This window comes from Chiloscyllium punctatum, chromosome 8 (assembly GCF_047496795.1).
Source record: "Chiloscyllium punctatum isolate Juve2018m chromosome 8, sChiPun1.3, whole genome shotgun sequence".
NCBI lineage: Eukaryota > Metazoa > Chordata > Chondrichthyes > Orectolobiformes > Hemiscylliidae > Chiloscyllium > Chiloscyllium punctatum.
This window is the reverse complement of record NC_092746.1, coordinates 69,453,077-69,473,150: the sequence shown is the minus strand read 5'-3', so window position 1 is coordinate 69,473,150 and position 20,074 is coordinate 69,453,077. Positions and strand designations below refer to the sequence as shown.

Here is a 20,074-nt window from a genome sequence, read left to right as displayed (position 1 = left end):
AGGCTGGGGGAGGAAGGCAAATAGTAGCTAAGAATAACACCACTGGTCATACAGCCTGTTCCCCAAAAGCATTCTGCCCTCCCAGGCTATTCTTGCAGCAGTAGAATGGGGGGATAGAAATGCTCTCCAGCCCTGCAAGGCAGTTAGCAGGTATAAATGGTGGAAAGCCAACTGGGGCAAACTAATCGACCACCAGGTCCCCACAAGCAGCATAAAGTCATACAGCATAGAAACAGAACCTTCAATCCAACCAGTCCATGTCGACCATATCCCAAACCTACTAGTCCCACCTGCCTTCACTTGGCCCATTTCCCTCCAAACATTTCCTATTCATGTGTTCATCCAAAGGTCTTCTAAACATTGTAACTGTACCTGTATCCACCACTTCCTCTGGAAGTTCATTCCACACACAGACCGCTTTCTATGTAAAAGAATTACCCCTTGTGTCTTTCTTAACTCTTTCTCCTCTCACCTTAAAAACATGCCCCCTAGTCATGAAAACTCCCACCCTGTGGAAAAGACACCTGCCATTCACCTCACCCCTCATGATTGATAAACCTTTATAAGGTCACCCCTCAACCTCCTATGCTCCAGTGAAAGATGTCCCAGCCTAAACAGCCTTTCCTTACAACTCAAATCGTCTATTCCAAGCAACATTCTGGTTAATCTTTTCTGAAACTTTTCTGCAGGTGTCAGGTGAAGTTCCTGTCAAGGAAGCCTACCCACTGGTCATTAATTGACCAACCCTGTGGAAATAGGAGCCTGTGACTTCTTTATAAAGGAATGGGTTTGGGACCAATTTCTCTATCCCAGGGGGAAAAGCCTGCTCATTGTAGACTGTATGATTCTGTTTGTAGAATGGAATTTGTTTTATTGTTTGCAGGCATATTGATACACTTATTTTCTGAAGCAGTGCTCTATTAAAATCTTGGAAAGAAAGAGTCCAGGTTGTGTTACCAAAATGACAGACAATTTATAAAAATAAAGATAACATTACAGATTGCGAACAAAGAAGAAATCTGAAGCAATAACACTGAGGTAAGTGGCAGCCATCTGTACTTGAAGAAATATTATTTGTGGCAATTTCATTTTTCAACAGAACAAATGGATAATGAAGGATCTTACAGAGAAAACTACTCTGTCTGTATTATTTAAACAAAATTTCAATCATTGCTCTCACATATAATCATGAAGATGGCTCCCTAGGCAACTGTGATTCCAGTCTCAAAACAGACATTCCCGATGAAGGGCTTTTGCCCGAAATGTCAATTTTCCTGCTCCTCAGATGCTGCCTGAACTGCTGTGCTTTTCCAGCACCACTCTAATCTAGACTCTGATTTCCAGCATCTGCAGTCCTCTCTTTTGCCTACATGTAAAGTAGGCCTAATGCTGGGCCTGACTAGCTGAACATCACTAGTTCTACTTGTGGCCTCACCACTGGTCCTTCCAAGGTCTTTACAGGGATTAGCAGATGCTACTGAGAGTGCAATTTGTTTTAAATTGTTACCTTGATTCATTAGATTCCTGCCATAAGACCATAAGACTGTCACATATAGGAGCAGAATTAGGTCACTGACCTCTGGATGAAGAAATTTCTCTTCAGCTAAGTTCAAAAGCATTGTCCCTTCACCCTGAGGCTAAGTCCTCGGGTCTTAGTCTGTCCTACCAGTGGAAACAATTTTTCCACGTCTCCTGTACCCAGACCTCTTAGTATCCTGGAAGTTTCAGTCAGATTCCCCCTCATCCTTCTAAACTCCAAGTGCAGATCCAGAGTCCTCAACTGCTCCTCATATGACAAGCCCTTCATTCCCAGCATCATTCTTGTAAACCACTCCAACACCAGTGCATCTCTCCTCAGATATGGAGCCCAAAACTGCTCACAATATTCCAAATGCTGTCTAACCAGAGCCGAATACAACCTCAGCAGTACATCTCTGCTCTTGTATTCTCACCCTCTTGAAATGAATGCCAACATTGCATTTGCCTTCATCGAAAAGTACAGCACAGAACAGGCCCTTTGGCCCACGATGTTGTGCCAAGATTTAATCCTAATGTAAAATATAGTAACTTAACCTACGCACCCCTGAACTCACTGTTATCCATGTGCACATCTAGCAGTCGCTTAAATGTCCCCAACGACTCTGCTTCCACCACCACAGCTGGCAACGCATTCCATGCATTCACAACTCTCTGCGTAAAGAACCTGCCTCTGACATCTCCTTTATACCCTCCTCCTAATATCTTCAAACTATGACTTCTCGTATCAGTCAATCCTGCCTTGGGGAAAAGCCTCTGCCTATTGACTCTATTTATTCCTCTCATTATTTTGTACACTCCGATCAGGTCTCCTCTCTTCCTCCTTCTCTCCAGAGAGAAAAGTCCGAGCTTATTCAATGTTTCTTGATAAGGCAAGCCCTTCAGGCAGCATCCTGGTAAACCTTCTTTGCACTGTCTCCAAAGCCTCTGCAGCTTTCCTTCCTAACTGCTGACTGAACCTGCATATTAACCTTAAGAGAATCTTGAACTTGGACACCCTAATTCCTTTGCGCTTCAGATTTATGAATCCTTTCCCCTTTTTGAAAATAGTCAGTGCCTCTATTCTTCCTACCAAATTCTTTCCAGAATATCTCAAAATAAAATGCTGTTCTGACTACCTCCCATGCAAGTTCATCTCCACTATCCTGACAGCAGTCTACATCCCATCCTAGTGAAGAGTGCACTTGACTAAGTATGCAATGCTACAAACAGCCTTGAGACAGTATATCTCAGGGCCTAGTTCATTGTAGCTGGTGACTTCAGCCAGACCAATCTCAAAAATGTGCCAACAAAATACCATCATCAACTCTCCTTTCCCACCAGAGGTCTGAACATCCTTGACCATTGGTATACAATAAAGATGCCTAATACTCCATACCCCATCCGCATTTTAGAAAATCAGATCACAATGCTGTTCTCCTCCTCCCTGCTTATCAGCAGAAATTGAAGTGAGAGAACCCAGCACAGAAAGAAGTGCAATGTTGGTCAGAGGCCAGAGAAGGGATTCTATGGGATTGCTAAGAGTCAATGGATTGGTCCATATTCCAGAACTCAGCAGCCAACCTAAATAAATATGCCACCACCATCACAGACTTCATTAGTAAGTGCGTAGAAGACTGCGTGCTGAAGAAGTTAATTCAAATGTCCCCAATTGGAAACCGTGGATGAACTGGGAGATCCACTCCTTACTGAAGTCCAGGTCTGAGGCATACAAGTCAGGCAACCCTGGCCTATACAGGAAATCCAGGCATGACCTTGGAAGGCCATCAGAGATACCAAGAGGCAATAGCAAGCTGAAGTCGAGATCCATACTAACCACATGGACACTCAGAGTTTATGGCAAGGCTTACATGTCATACCCCAGGCTACAAAGTGAAGTCAAACAGAATCTTACTTAATAATACACCCCTCCCCAATGAGGTCAATGCATTCAATGCTCACTTTGAACAGAACGTCAGTGATATGATGTCACCTATGCCAACAGCCTTGGATGCACTGGTCACCGTTGCAGACGTTGAATCAGCCTTTTGAGAGTGAGCTCACAGAAAGCAACTGGTCCAGATAGAGTCCCTGGCTGTGCACTCAGATCCTGTGTGGACCAGCTGGTGGGAGTATTTGCAGACATCTTTAGCCTCTCCTTACCATGATCTGAATTCCCCACATGTTCAAAAAAACCACAATCTTCCCGATGCCAAAGAAACATCATGCAGCGTGCCTCACTGATGACTGCCCGTTGGCTCTGACCTCCATAATTATGAAGTACTTTGAGAGGTTAGTCATGGCTCACATCAACTCCGGCCTATCAAATTGCCTTGATCCTTTGCAATTTGCTTACCAGTGCAACAGGTCCACAGCAGATGCCATCTCCTTTGCCCTATATCTGGATAAAAAGGATACCTACATCAGACTCCTATGTATTGACTACAGTTCCACCTTCAACGTCATTATTCCAAACAAACTCATCCCTGAACTCCAAGACCTAGGTTTTGGCTTGTCGCTCTGTAACTAGATCCTTGACCTCCTGACCCATAGACCATAATCAGTAAGAATAGATGACAACACCTCCTCCATAATCCTCAACACCAGTGCCCCGCAAGGCTGTGTAGTCACCCCTTACTGTACTCCTTATACACTCATGACTGTTTGGACAAATTCTGCTTAAAAATCATTTACAAGTTTTCCTACGACACCATCATTGTAGGTTGGATCTCAATCACAGATGAGACAGAATACAAAAAAAGAGATTGCGTGTTTGGTGGCATGGTGTAAAGACAACAACATCTCCATCAATGTCAGCAAAATGTAGTGTTGTCCAGTTACGACCCTTAAGAACAGTTATTGGCATGGCACAAAGCGGACAAGAGTAAAATCTGTATCAACTAACCACCAACTTTATTAGTTTAGTTAAACAGACATTCAATTTACACTGATGGGTGAAGAAAAGGTTAATAGCAGGCATGCAATTCATACTGGTTATGGTTAAAATCCAAGCACATACCCATGGGTTTTCTATTGATGTTTCCTGAACAGTTAACAAAAATAAAGGCTGGTACCCAAGGATAGAAGCTTATGCTCATCAGGTGATTTCCTCCAGGTCTTGGGGTCTTCTCCACTTTTTCAATCATGGGATCCACAACTTCACGAAGATTGATCTCCAGAGTTTTTGATGATGGCACGGCAAAATCCTTCAGTTTTATCCTTTCTTTTACCTTCCTGAACTCGTCTTGTTCTTGTTGGTTCTTAGATCATCTGACAAGCCGATGTCTTTCCACCAATAGCTCACTCCAAGGACACATTTAGGATGAGCTTATTACTCTCTCAAAACAAAGACTTGCACCTTATGTCATCCTCAGAGCTGATCTAGTTCAAACCAGCACAAGCCAATAGCTGGGCTTGGGTAATTTCAGTTCACAAGGTTGCTGCCAGACCCTGGACAACAGAAGGAACTAGTCACTGACTACAGGAAGCAGAGTGGTGCACATGTCCCTGTCTGCATCAAGGTGTTGAGGGGGACTGGTTGAGAGGGTCAGGTTTCTGGAAGTGACGATTACCAACAATCTATCCTGGTCCATCCACGTCAACATGATGGTCAAGAAAGCACAACAATGTCTGTACTTCTTCAGGAGTGTAAAGAAAATACAGCATGTTCACAGTACTCTTACCAATTCTTATTGATGCACCACAGTAAGCATCCTATCTGGATGCATCACAGAGTGCTTTGGCAGCTGGACTTCCCAAGACTGCAAGAAATTATAAAGAGTTTTGAACATAGCTCAGTCCATCATGCAAAGGATTTGATTTCCTCCCACAGTTCAAAGACACACAGGTTAGGTGGATTAGCCATGGAAAATTATTCCATAGTATCCAGGCATATGCAGGCTAAGTAGATTAGCCATGGTAAATGCAGGGTTACGGATGGGGGATCTGGGTTTGGGTGGGATGCTTTTTGGACGGTTAATACAGACTCAATGGGCTGAATGACCTCTTTCTGCACTGTAGAGACTCTATGATTTTGTCAGAGTTGATAGATGTGGTATGCTTAGATTTTCAGAAGGCTTTTGATAAAGTTCCCAAAAGGATGTTGTTGAGAAAAATGAAAGCACATGGATAGTAGGTAATGAACTGGCATGGACTAACAACTGGCTAACAAACAGAAAACAGAGAGAAATAAATGGGTCATTCTTGCAATGATAGGTCATTATATCTAGTGAAGCATTGCAAGGACCAATATTTGGAACCCAACCTTCACAATATATGTCAATGATTTAGAAGTGGGGACTGGATGCAATATTTCCAAATTTGTGGATGATGCAAAGCCAAGTGGCAATGTGGACAATGTGGAATATGTAAAGCGATTTCAGAAGGATTTGTGCAGGCTTAGTGAATGGGCAAGAACATGGAAGATAGAATATAATGTGTCAAAATGTAAAGTTTTCTGGTTTGGTAGGAGGAATAGATGTGTAGAATATTTCTTAATGGCAGGACATTGGAAAGTGTCGATCCACACATGGACATAGGTGTTCTTGTTGATAAGACATTGAAGGCTAACATGCAGGGACAGCAAACTATCAGGAAGGTTAATGGAGTATTAGTCTCTAATACAAGGTGATTTTGTAGGAGTATAGGAGTAGGGAAGTCTTGCTTCAATTGTATAGGAACTTGGTTTGACCACATCTTGAGAACATGTGAAGTTTTGGTCTCCTTACCTCAGGGAAGGTATTGTTGTCATTGAGGGAGGGCAACAAAGGTTCACTAGACTTGTTCTTGGGATGGTGGACTGTCCTATGAAAAGAGATCAGGCAAACTGAGCCCGTATTCTCGAGAGTTTCAAACAATAAGAGGTATTGTCAATGAAACTTACACAATATTTAAGGGGATAGACAGGCCTGGGGCAAAGGGATAGACAGGGCAGATACAGGTAAGATGCCATCCCCAAGTTGGAGATTCTAGAAATAGGAGGCACAATTTAAAAATGAGAGGGATGTTTCAGGTCCAAGACAAAGAAAATATTTTCTCTGTGCTGCAGTGTGTGGTGGCTCAATGAAATAATGTTCTGATGCAGCTTCGTTTGTGGATGTTGGGACGATTGCTTCTGTGGTTCAGTATGTGATCCGTATGTGTTGAACTACAGAAGCAATCATCCCAACATGCACAAACGAAGCTGCATCAGAACATCATTCCAACGAGCCACCATACACTGCAGCACAGAGAAATTACACAGAGCAGAGGAAAGTCACCTGTACAGTATATCCAATAAGAATGGGTACCCAATGAACACAGTCCGTAGATTTCTCAGCAACAAACCCAAAGAAGCAGACAAAACATGTCCAGAAACCCTAGCCACTCTCCCCTACATCAAAGACATCTCAGAAATGACTGCCAGACTACTCAGACCCATTGGCATCATGGTAGCCCACAAACCCACCAATACACTAAAACAGCAGTTAATGAACTTGAAAGACCCTAAACAGACAACAAGCAAAACTAATGTAATTTACAAAATACTGTGCAAGAACTGTGACAAACACTACATTGGACAAACAGGCAGAAATCTAGCCACCAGGATACATGAACATCAACTAGCCACAAAACAACATGACCCTCTCTCACTGGTATCCTTACATGCAGATAAGGAAGGACACCACTTCGACTGGGACAACACATCCATCCTAGGACAAGCCTAACAGAGACATGCATGAGAATTCCTAGAATCATGGCATTCAACCTGAACTCTATCATCAAACACATTGACTTGGACGCCATTTACCACCCCTTGAGGAAAAGAACAGGAAAGTACCTCAGCACAGGAAATGACATCACCAACCCAATGAAACCCAAACATATAAATAGAAAGCAGGAATCATCAGCAGTGCTTCGTCCGGAGGCTCACTGAAGATGTTACCTAGTATGGTGGCAAAATGTCTGAAAATAAACCTTCCAGCTCAGCGAGCTGTTCCTATGTTCTTAAGTTGAACTCATTGTTTCAATTTCATAATGGATTTGGTCATGATATAGTTGCTAATATGGAAACTTGACTGAGAGAAGGGCAACAGTGACGGATAATCCCTGAATATAGAATATTGTAGAAATACAGAGACATTAATTAAATGCAAGGGGTAAAGTATCAATCACAACTAGGAGGAGGAATAGCGTACTAAACAAAGCATCAAATGAAGAATTGACTGCACCTCCTCACACCCTGCATCCTCAAAAGATTCCATTCCATTCTCTCAGTTTCTTTGTCTCCATTCCGTCTGTTCACAATGCCACTTTCCATTGGGTTGCCTCAAAAATGGAGGACATTCTTTCTTCTGAATCAGAGGATTCACACCACTGCGTTGACAGGGCCCTCACCTCTGTTCAATCCATTCCACTCTCATTTCTCCACTTCTTTCTCAGGTCCTCACTTTCCACCCTACCAATCTCTCCATTTAAAGAATCCTCCTCTGCCATTTCTGCCGCCTCGACACCTCCAATTTGGTGAAGCTATCACCAAATACATCTTCCCTTTGCCTCCATAGTCAGCATTCTTTAGGAACTGTTTCCTCAAAGATATCCTGGTCCTGTGTTCCACTCCTCCCACCACTTCCTCCCCCCACAGCATCTCAACATGCAATTACAGAAGGTGTAACACTTGACCATTCACCCTCTCCCTCCTCACTGTCCAAGGCTCCAGACATACTTCCAGATGAAGCATTGTACTCCTTTTGATCCAGTCAGCTGTATTTGCTGCTCAGAATGCAGTTTCCTTTACACTGGTAAGACCAAACTGGGTGACCACTTTGCAGACCTCATGAGCCTGGTATTGATGGCTGAGGGAGCAAAACTCAAAAAGGCAAAGTTAGGAAGGGCAGGGGTATAGTGAGCGTCAGGAGGGGATCAGAGCAAGTGAGCGCTATGACAGTTCGTGAACAGCCTAAGGATGCAACCTGGTCTAGTTCCTGAGCTGGGTGTATGTCACTGATAGCACCATGTCCCTGCTGCAGCATTACAGTGATAGCCACCATTGCACTCCCAAGTACAGTACTGAAGTACAGCAGTGAAGTGCAGCACTGATCAAGGATGCACATCAGGCTGTTTAAAGACTAGCACAGTCTGGATGCCAATATCCATGAATATGCCATTCATGCTGCCCATGGTGCATGCCCTGACATGTTGTATCCGAGTATCCAATGTTGAGTTCCTTTGGAGGAAGTGACAAGTTGAAGTCAGCAGGCACCCGCATGGCGAGAATTCTTGGCCAGCCGTTTGCTCCTGGTAGGTGGCAAGATGTGAAACTACACATTAATGAGGTGAGAAGTCCAATTAATAAAGTCATTAACAAGCAGTAATCCTGTTAACAGGCAACTCACGGACACCCAGCTAGAATCTCACCTCAGTGCCCTGAACTTGCTTAAAAGATGCTGTGAGTTGTTCCCAGTGTCAGGATAACCCTCAGGGAACCTTGTGCTATTCTGTCACATTTCTCATCACAGCCCTCCTTGACCATGTGCCTTCAATAGTCTGCCCAATGTCACTCCAGAGTAGAGAGAATTGTTGGATTTCATAGAATCATAGAATCCTTACAGTGAGGAAACAGGCCAATTGGTCCAACAAGTTCATACCAACCCTCTGAAGAGTATCCCGCTGTTATGACACGGGCTAAACCCTCCTGCTTAATTTAAATCAGCCACAAAGAAAAGATTTATCCCATGCAGTAATCTGAAAATTCAAGAGGCCAAGAACTACTTTAAGTAAAAATTAACAACTTTATTTCTTAATGTATACCAGAGAATAATTAACTAACAACCATTTACAACTCCTTCCTCTAACCTATCTTTGACTTTCTCTTCTATAATGTTAGTCCGATAAAACTCCTGAGTAAGATTTATCAAAATTCAAAAATCAGACAGATGTCAAATCTTCTTTTCTTATTCTTAAGGATTTCAGTTTCCCAGGTTAGTGATCAATAAAGGTACCTTTAAGAGAGTTATTCTCCGGGCAGTCTGCAGATGCTGGTGGCACGGCAGGTCTCCTCCCAGCTGTTCAATTTTCCTCAGTCCTATGCCCCCAAAGCATCGGATTGTGTCATTGGCTTTTAAGATTGTCAATATACTCAATTCAAACTTGATTAGAGTTTGATATTTTTTGGGGTATAATTTAAACTGATTGACCTAGTTTGAATCTGCTTTGTCATTTCCAGGCAACCAGCTACCCTAGCTTTTGACCAAGTGTTACATTGCTACCTTATTCTGAGCACTTGGTGCTGTGTCAGGTAGTTCTGCTAGCTTTTAACTCACATAAAGGTACAGTACACTCACATCTTTATAACACCCGCCCAGACCCATTTCCCTACCCTACTACTCTACATTTCCCCTGACTAATGCACCTAGCCTACACATCCCTGAACATTTTGGGCAACCTAACATGGCCAATCCACCTAACCTGCACATCTTTGGATTGTGGGAGGAAACCGGAACACTTGGAGGAAACCCACGCAGACACCGGGAGAATGTGCAAACTTCATACAGACGGCCACCCGAGGCTGGAAGCGAACTTGTGTCCCTGGAGCTGTGAGACAGCAGTGCTAACCACTGAGTCACCATACTACTCAATTTTGCTCTATTGGTCTACTGTACTGGGCAAAGACTTAAAACTAAGGATAGGGAATAACAACAATAGCTTCCCTTGCCAATGATGTTTTTATGCCATGAAGAAACATTTCTTAAGAAGCACGGTGACATTTAACTAGAACAATATTCAACTTTAATTCTTGCATAAGCCTTGATTCTGAGAAACAAATATTCATATTTCACAGCAACTATTACAATGTACAAGACACATCTGTATTAACAGCAAATATATCGAGTGCTTTAAAAAGCCATGTGTTCCCACTCATTGGTGCTTACAGCTTTCAATTGATTGCGAAACATCTCCAAACTAAACTTCTTAGAGAGACAGGGTATCAACATGCATAGCAGCCGTGAGAAGCTTCTTTACCTCTGGCACTAAACCAACTTGTTAACGCTATTTATATTCAAGTATTCATTGTCTTATGTTATCCAAACCCACTGAGAAGACATCAACATCACTAACCATTGTACTTATGCTGTTTATAGGATCTGTGTTAAAATAGGATTTCTCCTTGAAAATGCCTGCACAGTAAATTACAAAATCTAATCAAAATAAATAATAGCAAAGTGGATTCAATGTTGACTTTTATAAAATTCACTACTAACAGTGCTATTAACTCTAAAGGAAAATATTTACATTGACTCCGTTAAAGTGTACTTTATTTATTTCTCGCAGCTGATAAAATATTGGGCAAATTAATTGATTTCATATTCTCGGTATTGTGGCATGCTCAAAAGATTATGGTCCAACAGGTTTATTTAGAAGTACAAGCTTTTGGAGCACTGCTCCTTTGTCAGGCAGCTTGCACTTCCAAATAAACCTGTTTGATTATAACCTAATGTACTGTGAGTTTTAAATTTGTTCATCCCAGTCCAACACCGGCACCTCCACATCGTGCTCAAAAGAAGCTAAGGTGGAGAACTAGCATTTCAGTGTTGTAGTCCTATCTCTGATCTGTGCTCCTCTCAAATGAAACTCAACCTATAAAGCACTAATTTTACTGTTCTAACAAAATACAAACAGAAATATACATATTTTCACAAGGTAGTACATGAATAATTTGCATTACATTATGGTTTAAATGATCACATAAAAATGCTGCAGAAATGGGGAAGACTTACCAATGTCCCATGTAAGTGGATCATTCCCTTCCATTTCAATTTTGCCAATAACATACCAGATGCATGCCATCCAATGAGCCAACAATGCAAACATGGACATCAACAGGGTTAGGACTATTGTGCTGTGCTGAGAATATCGATCCAGTTTTTGCAACAGTCGCAACAAACGTAAGAGACGCACTGTTTTTAGAAGGTGAACAATTGAGACCTGCCAATAAATGCAATAGAATTATGGTCAGTTCTGCTGCTTCTCCAAATGCTAACTCAATTTCAGGTACAAAGGTTCATTGTGAATGTTATATTTTATGAGGCAAGCACATGAAATGTTTTCTTATACTGCTGAATATTGTGCTTTGTCTCAGACATGACATGAAAATGATCATGAACAGAGACATCTAAATTGTATAACTTATGTATTTAAATTATGTTATCTAAAACCATAAAATTGTATAGTTCTTTGAAATGCATAGCCCCTTCACTAACTCAATGTACTCAAGATAGGTTCTTCATGTTGCAATAACTTCTAACTGCTTTTCAGTTTTCACAAGCATATTGCCATTTTAAAAAACATTTTACATCCTTTAAATCATCTTTAGTTTATTTGCAAGTGGTACAGCAAAGATACACAAGTGTAATTACATGCTAATGGTGATATTCATTATAATTGCTTTTTTATATATAAAATAAATTCTAACCTACTGAGATTATCCTCTATTATCAAAAGAATATTAAAGTGTTGATAAATGCATGAAGCCTAATTGCTCAAAGTTTTTGCATGAGATACACTTAGCCTAGCCCTAATTATTTTAATATTGCTGAATTATGTAACAGTGAAAACTCCAGTTAACTTATATCAGTAGAATTTCATTATGTTTTCACTATTTGCTGATTGTAATAATAAAGTAGCCATGGATAAAAAGTATTAGAATGTTCAAGGAAGGTATAAGTATCTTGCAGTTGGAGCAGTACAGCAAATAGTGTTTATGTCAGACCTGGAACATAGGAAGAGTAAGCCATTCAGTCCCTCAAGCCTATTCGATTATTTATTTAACTCAAGGGTAATCTGTGCTTTGATTCCATTTACTCTCTTCTGTTCCATATCCCCTGATACATTTGATAAATTAAAATTGATCAATTATGCCAAGATGCAGTATTCTAGATGAAATCCAGACTATATACGTCTGAAGCACCACTGTCATCAGTGGTCCCTTGCAGATGCAAGTGATTCTCTTCCACTCTCGGTGAGTCCATAGGTGGCTGTACAGATCAATGTGGCTTTCACAGCTTCTGTTACAGTTGGGACAGAAGGTGGTCAGGGGAAGGGGTGGGTGGGGCATTGGCATGGCAGTGCGCTCCTTGCACTGTTTTACCCGACTTCCCAACTGCAAGTCTCGAGGTGCTCGATGCCTTCCAGAATGCTTCTCCTCCACCTTGGACAGTCTTGCCCAGTGATTTCCAGGTGCCGGTGAGAATGCCAGTGAGGCCTTGAGGGTATCACTGAAGCACTTCCTCTATCCACCTGGGGCTGGCCTGCCATTTCAGAGCTGGAAATACTGCTTGGGGAGTCTCGTGTTGGTCATGCGCATGTCAGGTCCACCCCATCATAGCCGATCAATGTTGGGATGTTGGCCTGGGGTCGGGGACGCTGGCGTTGGTGCGTCTTACTTCCCAGTGGATTTGTAGGATCTTGCACAGGCAGTGTTGGGTAGTACTGCTCTAGCACTTCAACGTGTCTGCTGTAGACTTCACTTGCACTGTTATCCCTCTGGTAATTTGGTACTAACCCAAAATTGCACTATAATCAGATGTCTATGCACTGGAGCAGCTCTTGAAATAACAACATGCTAGCACAGAGCTGCCAATATACTGAAGGTTACCAAATGAGCCATGTTTTCTGGGGAGCAGCTTGTGACTGAGACAGTCATGGAAATATGAAATCATCTCACAGCACGGCTGCCAAATCACCAAACATCTTGATCTTAAAAAGAAATCTGGATAGTAGTAAAATGTATCTATTCTATTAAAGAGAAACATTAAATATATGCCACACAGAAACTAATGATGGCCTAGATTGTATGCTGAGGCCAATAGTATTGCCATTATTATGAAGCAAATAAACACAAAAATCCTGATGTTGTGACCCTGTGCTGCTCCTCTAAAGGCTACACTGTAACAGTACTTTGCTGATATATCTATCATTGATTCCATTTAACAGGGTGGAATTGCAGCAGTAGTAGTGGATAAACAGAAGTGAACACCAATTAAATTTTGGGAAGACTGAAGACATCATTTTCAATCTGAGATTAAGTCATCCTGTTCCCAATCTTGGTACTAAATTTGGCCCAAAGATGAGCTTCTGACCTCACACTTGCATAATCAGTCAGATTGCCTATTTCCATTGAAAGGAGGTAATGGCATAAATACAATGTCACTGGATTAGTAATCCATAATTCCAGATTAATGTTCTCGGGATCTTGTTTTGAAACCTATCTTGTCAGATGGTGAAATTTGAAAGCAATAAAATATCTGGACTAAAAAGCTAGTCGAATGGGACCAAGTGACTACCGTCAATTATCAAAAAACCCATTTGGCATACTAATACCTTTTAAGGTAATACATCTGCTATCCTTACCTGGTTTGATCTACACATGACTCCAGATTTACAATAATATGACTGACTCTTAATTGCCCTTTCGGATAGCAGTGGTGGGCAATAAATTCTGGCCTTATCAGTGATGGCCAGATCCTATGTACTAAGTTCTAGAAAACTCCCTTTCTCAGTTCACCTTTGCTGAAAGCTTTATTTATGTCTTCACCATCTTTAAACATAAATATCTTAACACATTGTAGACTTCCCCATTCCAGCCTTCATAAATTTGAAAAATAGTATCTATGTCAGATCTGGAACACAGGAAGAGCAGCCCATTTACTCTCTGAATCTGTTGCCCATCCCCCAATTTAAATCATTCATCTACTATCTCTATGTAAATTGGCATTTGGTCAAGCAATATTGTGATCATGAAATTCCTGCCCTTGTTTTCAAATCCTTCCATAGCCTTCCTCTTCCTTATCTTTGTAATTTACTCTATCCCCATAATCCTCTGGGCTATCTGTACACTTCTACCTGTTCTTGGTCCTCAGATCATCCACAGTTTTAGCCACTTTATAACTGCTCACTCACCATTCATTTGTATAGGTCCATGTTCTAGAATGTAAATCTCTTCCTTGCTTTCTTCCTTCAGGATGTTCCTTATAAACTAACTCATTGACTAAGTTTTTGCTTATCTTGCCTAATGTCTCCTCTTGTGCTCAGTTTTATTTGCTTTATAAAGCTCCTCTGATGCACTTCACCAAATCTTATATTTACAAAGAGTAAATAATGTAATAATGTGATAAACTTGTGTACCTGCTCATTAATCAAAGTATAAGATGTAGGATTAGTGCATGCAGATGTCAATAGTCTTTTAATGGCCATAATAACTGTCAAACAGCAACAGTTAGTTAATTGTAAAGTTACATTTTCAGTACAATGTGTGAAATATTATTCCTTCAGAATTGAATTATTTGTTTTGTCCCTTTTGTCTCTCCCTCTTAATCATTTTTTTTAAAAATTCATGCTCATTATTTTGCTTCCTGTACGTGATTAAATACTTATTTCCATTTCCTGATTTATATTTATGAATAGTTCCTGGTTTAGAATCTGTAGCTTGGATATTAAACAGTGTAAATTACATAGGTATTAGCAGAAGAGTGCTGGGTAAGAAATCTAGAGTCTGGAAATTGCTGCTGAATAGCCTGCACAATATCTGTGGGCATACTTACATAGCGGAGGAGTGCTGTTCCTTCACCAGTGACTACAATTTCCAGGATATTTTACTCAATCCATGTCACACATTAACTGGTAATAGAAAAACTATTACAGACCACAAGGCACATATATAAGAATCTAATCTCGTTTCTCAGATTCTTACATGAGCTCTCTAAGCAGACAGTATTGTTTTACTCCACTTGCACTGAAAATCACAGATCTTCTTCTTGACAATTCTTATGCCAGACCAGAATGCCAATGTGGGTAATTCTATTGTCTGGATCCAGTTGCAGAAGATAAGGTAAAGTTGTCATAGTCCCAGAGGGCTGCTCTCTCATTAAAGAGAAATAACCAGTTGAGAATTTAATCTAAAGGCCACCACACCTCATCTGAGGTTGAGAAGGCAGGAGATTTTTGGAGGCCGAACCCATAGTGTTGGTGTCAAACAGCATTACAAACCAGCCATCCAGGAAAATGAGCTAAGTGAACCCCTGCGAGAGAGGGATAGGGCTGGAGAAGATGGTTATGAGTATGTGTGTGTGTGTGAGAGAGAGAGAGAGAGAGAGCGAGTGCAAGTATGAGAGGAGAATGAGTGAGTGAGTGAGTAAGTAAGTGTGTGTGTAATATATATGTATGTATATTACACACACAGTTGAGGGTTCCCAAACAGAATGCCAAGGCTCCTGGATAGGCAAAGGGAAAATGAGAGAATTCTAGGAAGGAAGTCAAGGTTGGGATTTGAGGTCAGAGGTGATGGATGAAGATCAAGGGTCTGGAGTCAGAGGGCTCATGAAGTTTTGAAATTGGGGGCTGAGATCTGTTTGAAAAAAATATTGGGAAGTGCGAGCGGTTGGAATTGAATGGTTCATGGGGTAGGTTAGTGAGGTGAATGCAGGGGCTCAAACAGGCCATCCCACTGGATCTGGGAGGTTGATGTAAAGGCACTCATTTCCTTGATCCAGCATCATTGTCTGGACAATGCTGTCGTCTTTCTTAAAGTCAAGGGAAACTTGACCAACTATAGTTTAAGTCAAAGCTGAAGAACAAGGAGTCTTTTGTATTTAAAGTGTCAGCTCATCTTCTTGGAACAGATGAGCTACTCACTGATCTTTTGGCTTGAGTTCAAGGCAAAAAGTGGATGGATTTGTGGTGGAAAACTGCTTTGTAAGACTTTAAAACCTCACTATGGACTTATACCCATCCATTTCTACAGGTTAAAAATCCATTCATGATGTGAAAAGTTAGCATGATGGGGCAGGAAGAGATACCATTGTTAAAACTATGATCTTTCAAACAGTTAGGAATGGGACCCTGAAGGGGCATTTACTCATAGCTGAACAATGGAGCAGTAACAATGCCAATTTATATCTACTTCACCCACAGAGTCGAAAATTTGAAAGATGTGAATCACATTAGCCTCACTTTTCTTTCCTCTTAAAGCGCCTTAACATTCTAAACAGCATATTTGGCTTTTTCAAGTATCCATTCTCCATTTTTACCAGTGGTAATTTTTACTGTTGCACCACATTTTCAACACCATTCAATGCATAGAAAAGACAACTATATATCCATTCTGACACCCAGTACAAATCTGTGACAAAATGGATTCTATCACTGTGACAAAAAGTGATTGATCTTTTGGAAAAAAAGAGACGCAGCTAGGGAACATGAAAAACTGATGCCTTTTTATGACAAAAAAATTATTTATTGAAAGAATAAAACCCCAAAGTCTTTGAATTCAGGCTAAAGACATCTTTTATATTCAGAATCCTGGAGGCAAATTTGGTAAGTGGAGAAATCACCAATCACATTCATTCAAGTCCCACAATACTTGACATTTAGCTGCTCTAACTGCAGGAGGCTGACATAAAACAGCAGCCCTTCACCTTGACAAGTTGCCAAAGTATATAAACAATGATCCTGGTTCGTGTGAATTAGGACAATATTGATTTACAATCAGATTATGCTCATTGTTGAACACTGAAATTTGTTTTATGGAATATAGAAATGTAGGAAACAAAGAACCTTTATGGCACAGTGGACCATTCAGTTCAACATGGCTGAAGAAAAGTTACCTCACCTACATCACAGCTTCCATCCTCTGGTTTGTAGCTGTACAGGTTATAGCACCTGAAGTGCCAATGCAAATGTTTAAATGTGAAGAAGGTTTCTGCCTTACTCCCGTTTCAAACACTGAACTTCAGACTCCCTCCATCTTCTGCTGGAAAAATTACCTCTCAACTTCCTCTAACCAGAACTCGAAATCTATGTCCCGATTATTGACTCTGGCTAGGTCCTTCTTATGCACTTTATTTAGGCTTCTTATAATTTTACAGAGCTCTCAATAACCTCTCAACCTCCTCTGTTACAAAGCCCTCAATATTTCCTCAAAGCTGGGATTCTCCATTCCTAACAATATCCTTGTAAATCACCTGTGTATCCTCTCCAATATGAATTACACATTTCAAGTAACGTGCTGAGCAGAACTAAACAAAGTTCACAATCTGAAATCTGATTACTCTCCATACACTTCAAACATAACCTCCTGTTCACACAGACTGTGCATCAGCAATAAAAGAAAATATCCCATATGACTGCTTTAACTGTCTTACCTACATTAGGATCCATAGCCACAAACTTCAAGGTTCCTCTATTCCTTCACACTTCTCAAAACATCCTATTTCTTGTGAATGCCCTTGCCTTGTTTGCCCTCTGGCACCTCCACATTATGCCCTCCACAAATGCATTACTCCACATTTCTTTGGACTGAATTCCTTTGCCACTTTTCTGACTAGTTCATAGATATCTTAAAATAATCTACATCTCTCTTTCTAACTATCAAACATATAGACAATTTTTATATAATTTGTAGACTTCTTATTCATGTCATTGATATATACAATAAACAGCATGAAACATAGGACTGAACCCTGTGGAATCTCACCAGAAACAGCATTTCAGTTACAAAAACACCAGTTGGCTATAAACCTTTGGCTCCTGTTACCAAACCAATTTTAGATTCAATCTGTTTCTTCATTTTGGATCCCATGAGCTATTTATTTTCTGACTGGCCTACCATTATCAAAGCTGGCAAAATCCTCACTGAAATTCCTGCATACAATATCAAAATATGCTCCCCTCATTGACTCTGCTGATTACTCATTATGTTCAACTCATTCAACATTACACACTCCCCGATTACAATGCCTGCTTCTCCCTGTCTTTTGTGAAAATAGACACAAAGGATGGAATAGACACATTTTCAGTCGGTGCATTTTGTCGATTGAGATTTATGGTGCCTGGTTTGTCATGGTTTGGTGCAACTCTTTTTCTTGTGCAAGCTCACACTCCTCATTGTGCAACCAAGCTCTTGGACTCCTTTCTTGGTTGGAGAGGTGCAAGTGCTCACTCCTGCCAGGACCTTCCAGCGTTCGTGCTTCTGGCACCATACTTGAAGCCTGGTTGTACACCCCTGTACAGCCAGGCACTGCGCCTTCCACTGTTGTACTTGACTGTTATCACTGAGGATATGACTTGGAGGAAAGGAAAGCTTGGTGTGCACTTTGCAGATGGGGACCAAGCTGTCTTGGTGGATGGAGTAATGGGGAGGTGGCCTGATCTTTTTCCAGCTGACTGCCACCAGACCCAACCTGGATACACGGTGCTGTGTCCCAAGTGAAGTGGGATGCCCAGCAGTGTAGGAAGAAGTTTAGTGGTCTTTTGTACTCTGCAAGGGCGCCATCATCTTTTCCCTGCTACCTCTCACACACACAGGGGCACCTCTCACTGAAAGTTGCTCACTATTAGTGGATTATGTCCACGCAATGACTCTCACTCAACTTATCTTCTCAAACCACAAATCCTTGCTGCTGTCTGTACTTCCGACTCACTCGCTGGGAACATCTCACCACCCCTACTGCCCATGTGCCATCACTATGTACTCTTCCATCCACTTCCATCGTACTCAATCCCTACCTTTATGCCTTCCCAGAAAAGTCACCTTCTCCCCCCACAACCCCCAATTCCCACATCCCCAGGTAGATAGCCTCTCAGTTCCCCAACTGACTGACCTAGGATCCCAGGGCTAGTTACGCTGGACCTGCAAGGCTGCCTGCTAGTAAAGGGAGTTGATGGCCTAGTGGTATTATCACTGGACCGTTAATCCAAAGACCCAGATCCTATTCTGGGGACCTGGCTCCTAATCCTGCTACGGCAGATAGTGGCACTTGAATTCAATAATAATCTGGAATTAAGAGTCTAATGATGACCATAAAACCATTGTCAAATGTTGTAAAAACCCATCTGTTTAAGCGTCCCTCAGGGGAGGAAACTGCCATCCTTATCTGGTCTGACTGACCTGTGACTCCAAACCAATAGTGTGGCGCTGGAAAAGCACAGCAGGTCACGCAGCATCTGAAGAGCAGAAGAATTGTTGTTTCGCACATAAGTCCTTCATCAGGACCTGTGACTCCAGACCCACAGCAATGTGATTGACTCTTAACTTCCCTCTGGGCAATTAGGATGGGCAATAAGTGCTGAGACCTCCATCCAGTGAATGAATTACAAAAAAGATGGATCCCTGGATTCTCATAGGACAATATGCCTGCCTGACTGAGGCCAACTTCGTGGACCGAAACTGAATGAGATCCTTAACTGAATGAAGTAGTACTTCCTGACTGACTGCAGTTCACCCTTTGACCCCGCTAAGGATTACTTCGCTTTGACATTCACGCGTGGATGATGACTTGAAACACATACAGTGTGTTTGTTACATAAACTGCTGGCATATGCTGCAGTATGAGTTGACATACCATGCCCATCAACATGTCCATCACCTTGACAGTTCTGTGCTCCTCATTGTCACAACCTGCCTGCCCCATCCTCTGCACTGAAATGCAATGCAAGGACACAAAGGCTAGCAAGTTGTATCTGGGTATTGACAAGCTGTGCACTAAGAACGACATATGAACCATATGGAGGCTGGCAGCCAGTAAGT

The 20,074-nt window shown here is 41.5% G+C and overlaps 1 protein-coding gene across 1 annotated transcript in view; it reads right to left on the bottom strand.

The window, feature by feature from the left end:
- Positions 1–20,074, bottom strand: part of kcnh8 (potassium voltage-gated channel, subfamily H (eag-related), member 8) — a 431,818-nt gene that overhangs the window by 144,152 nt on the left and 267,592 nt on the right. The window contains exon 7 of the mRNA XM_072575729.1: positions 11,271–11,478. Within this exon, the coding sequence (XP_072431830.1) occupies positions 11,271–11,478 (208 nt within the window). The remainder of the gene's footprint in view (positions 1–11,270; positions 11,479–20,074) is intronic.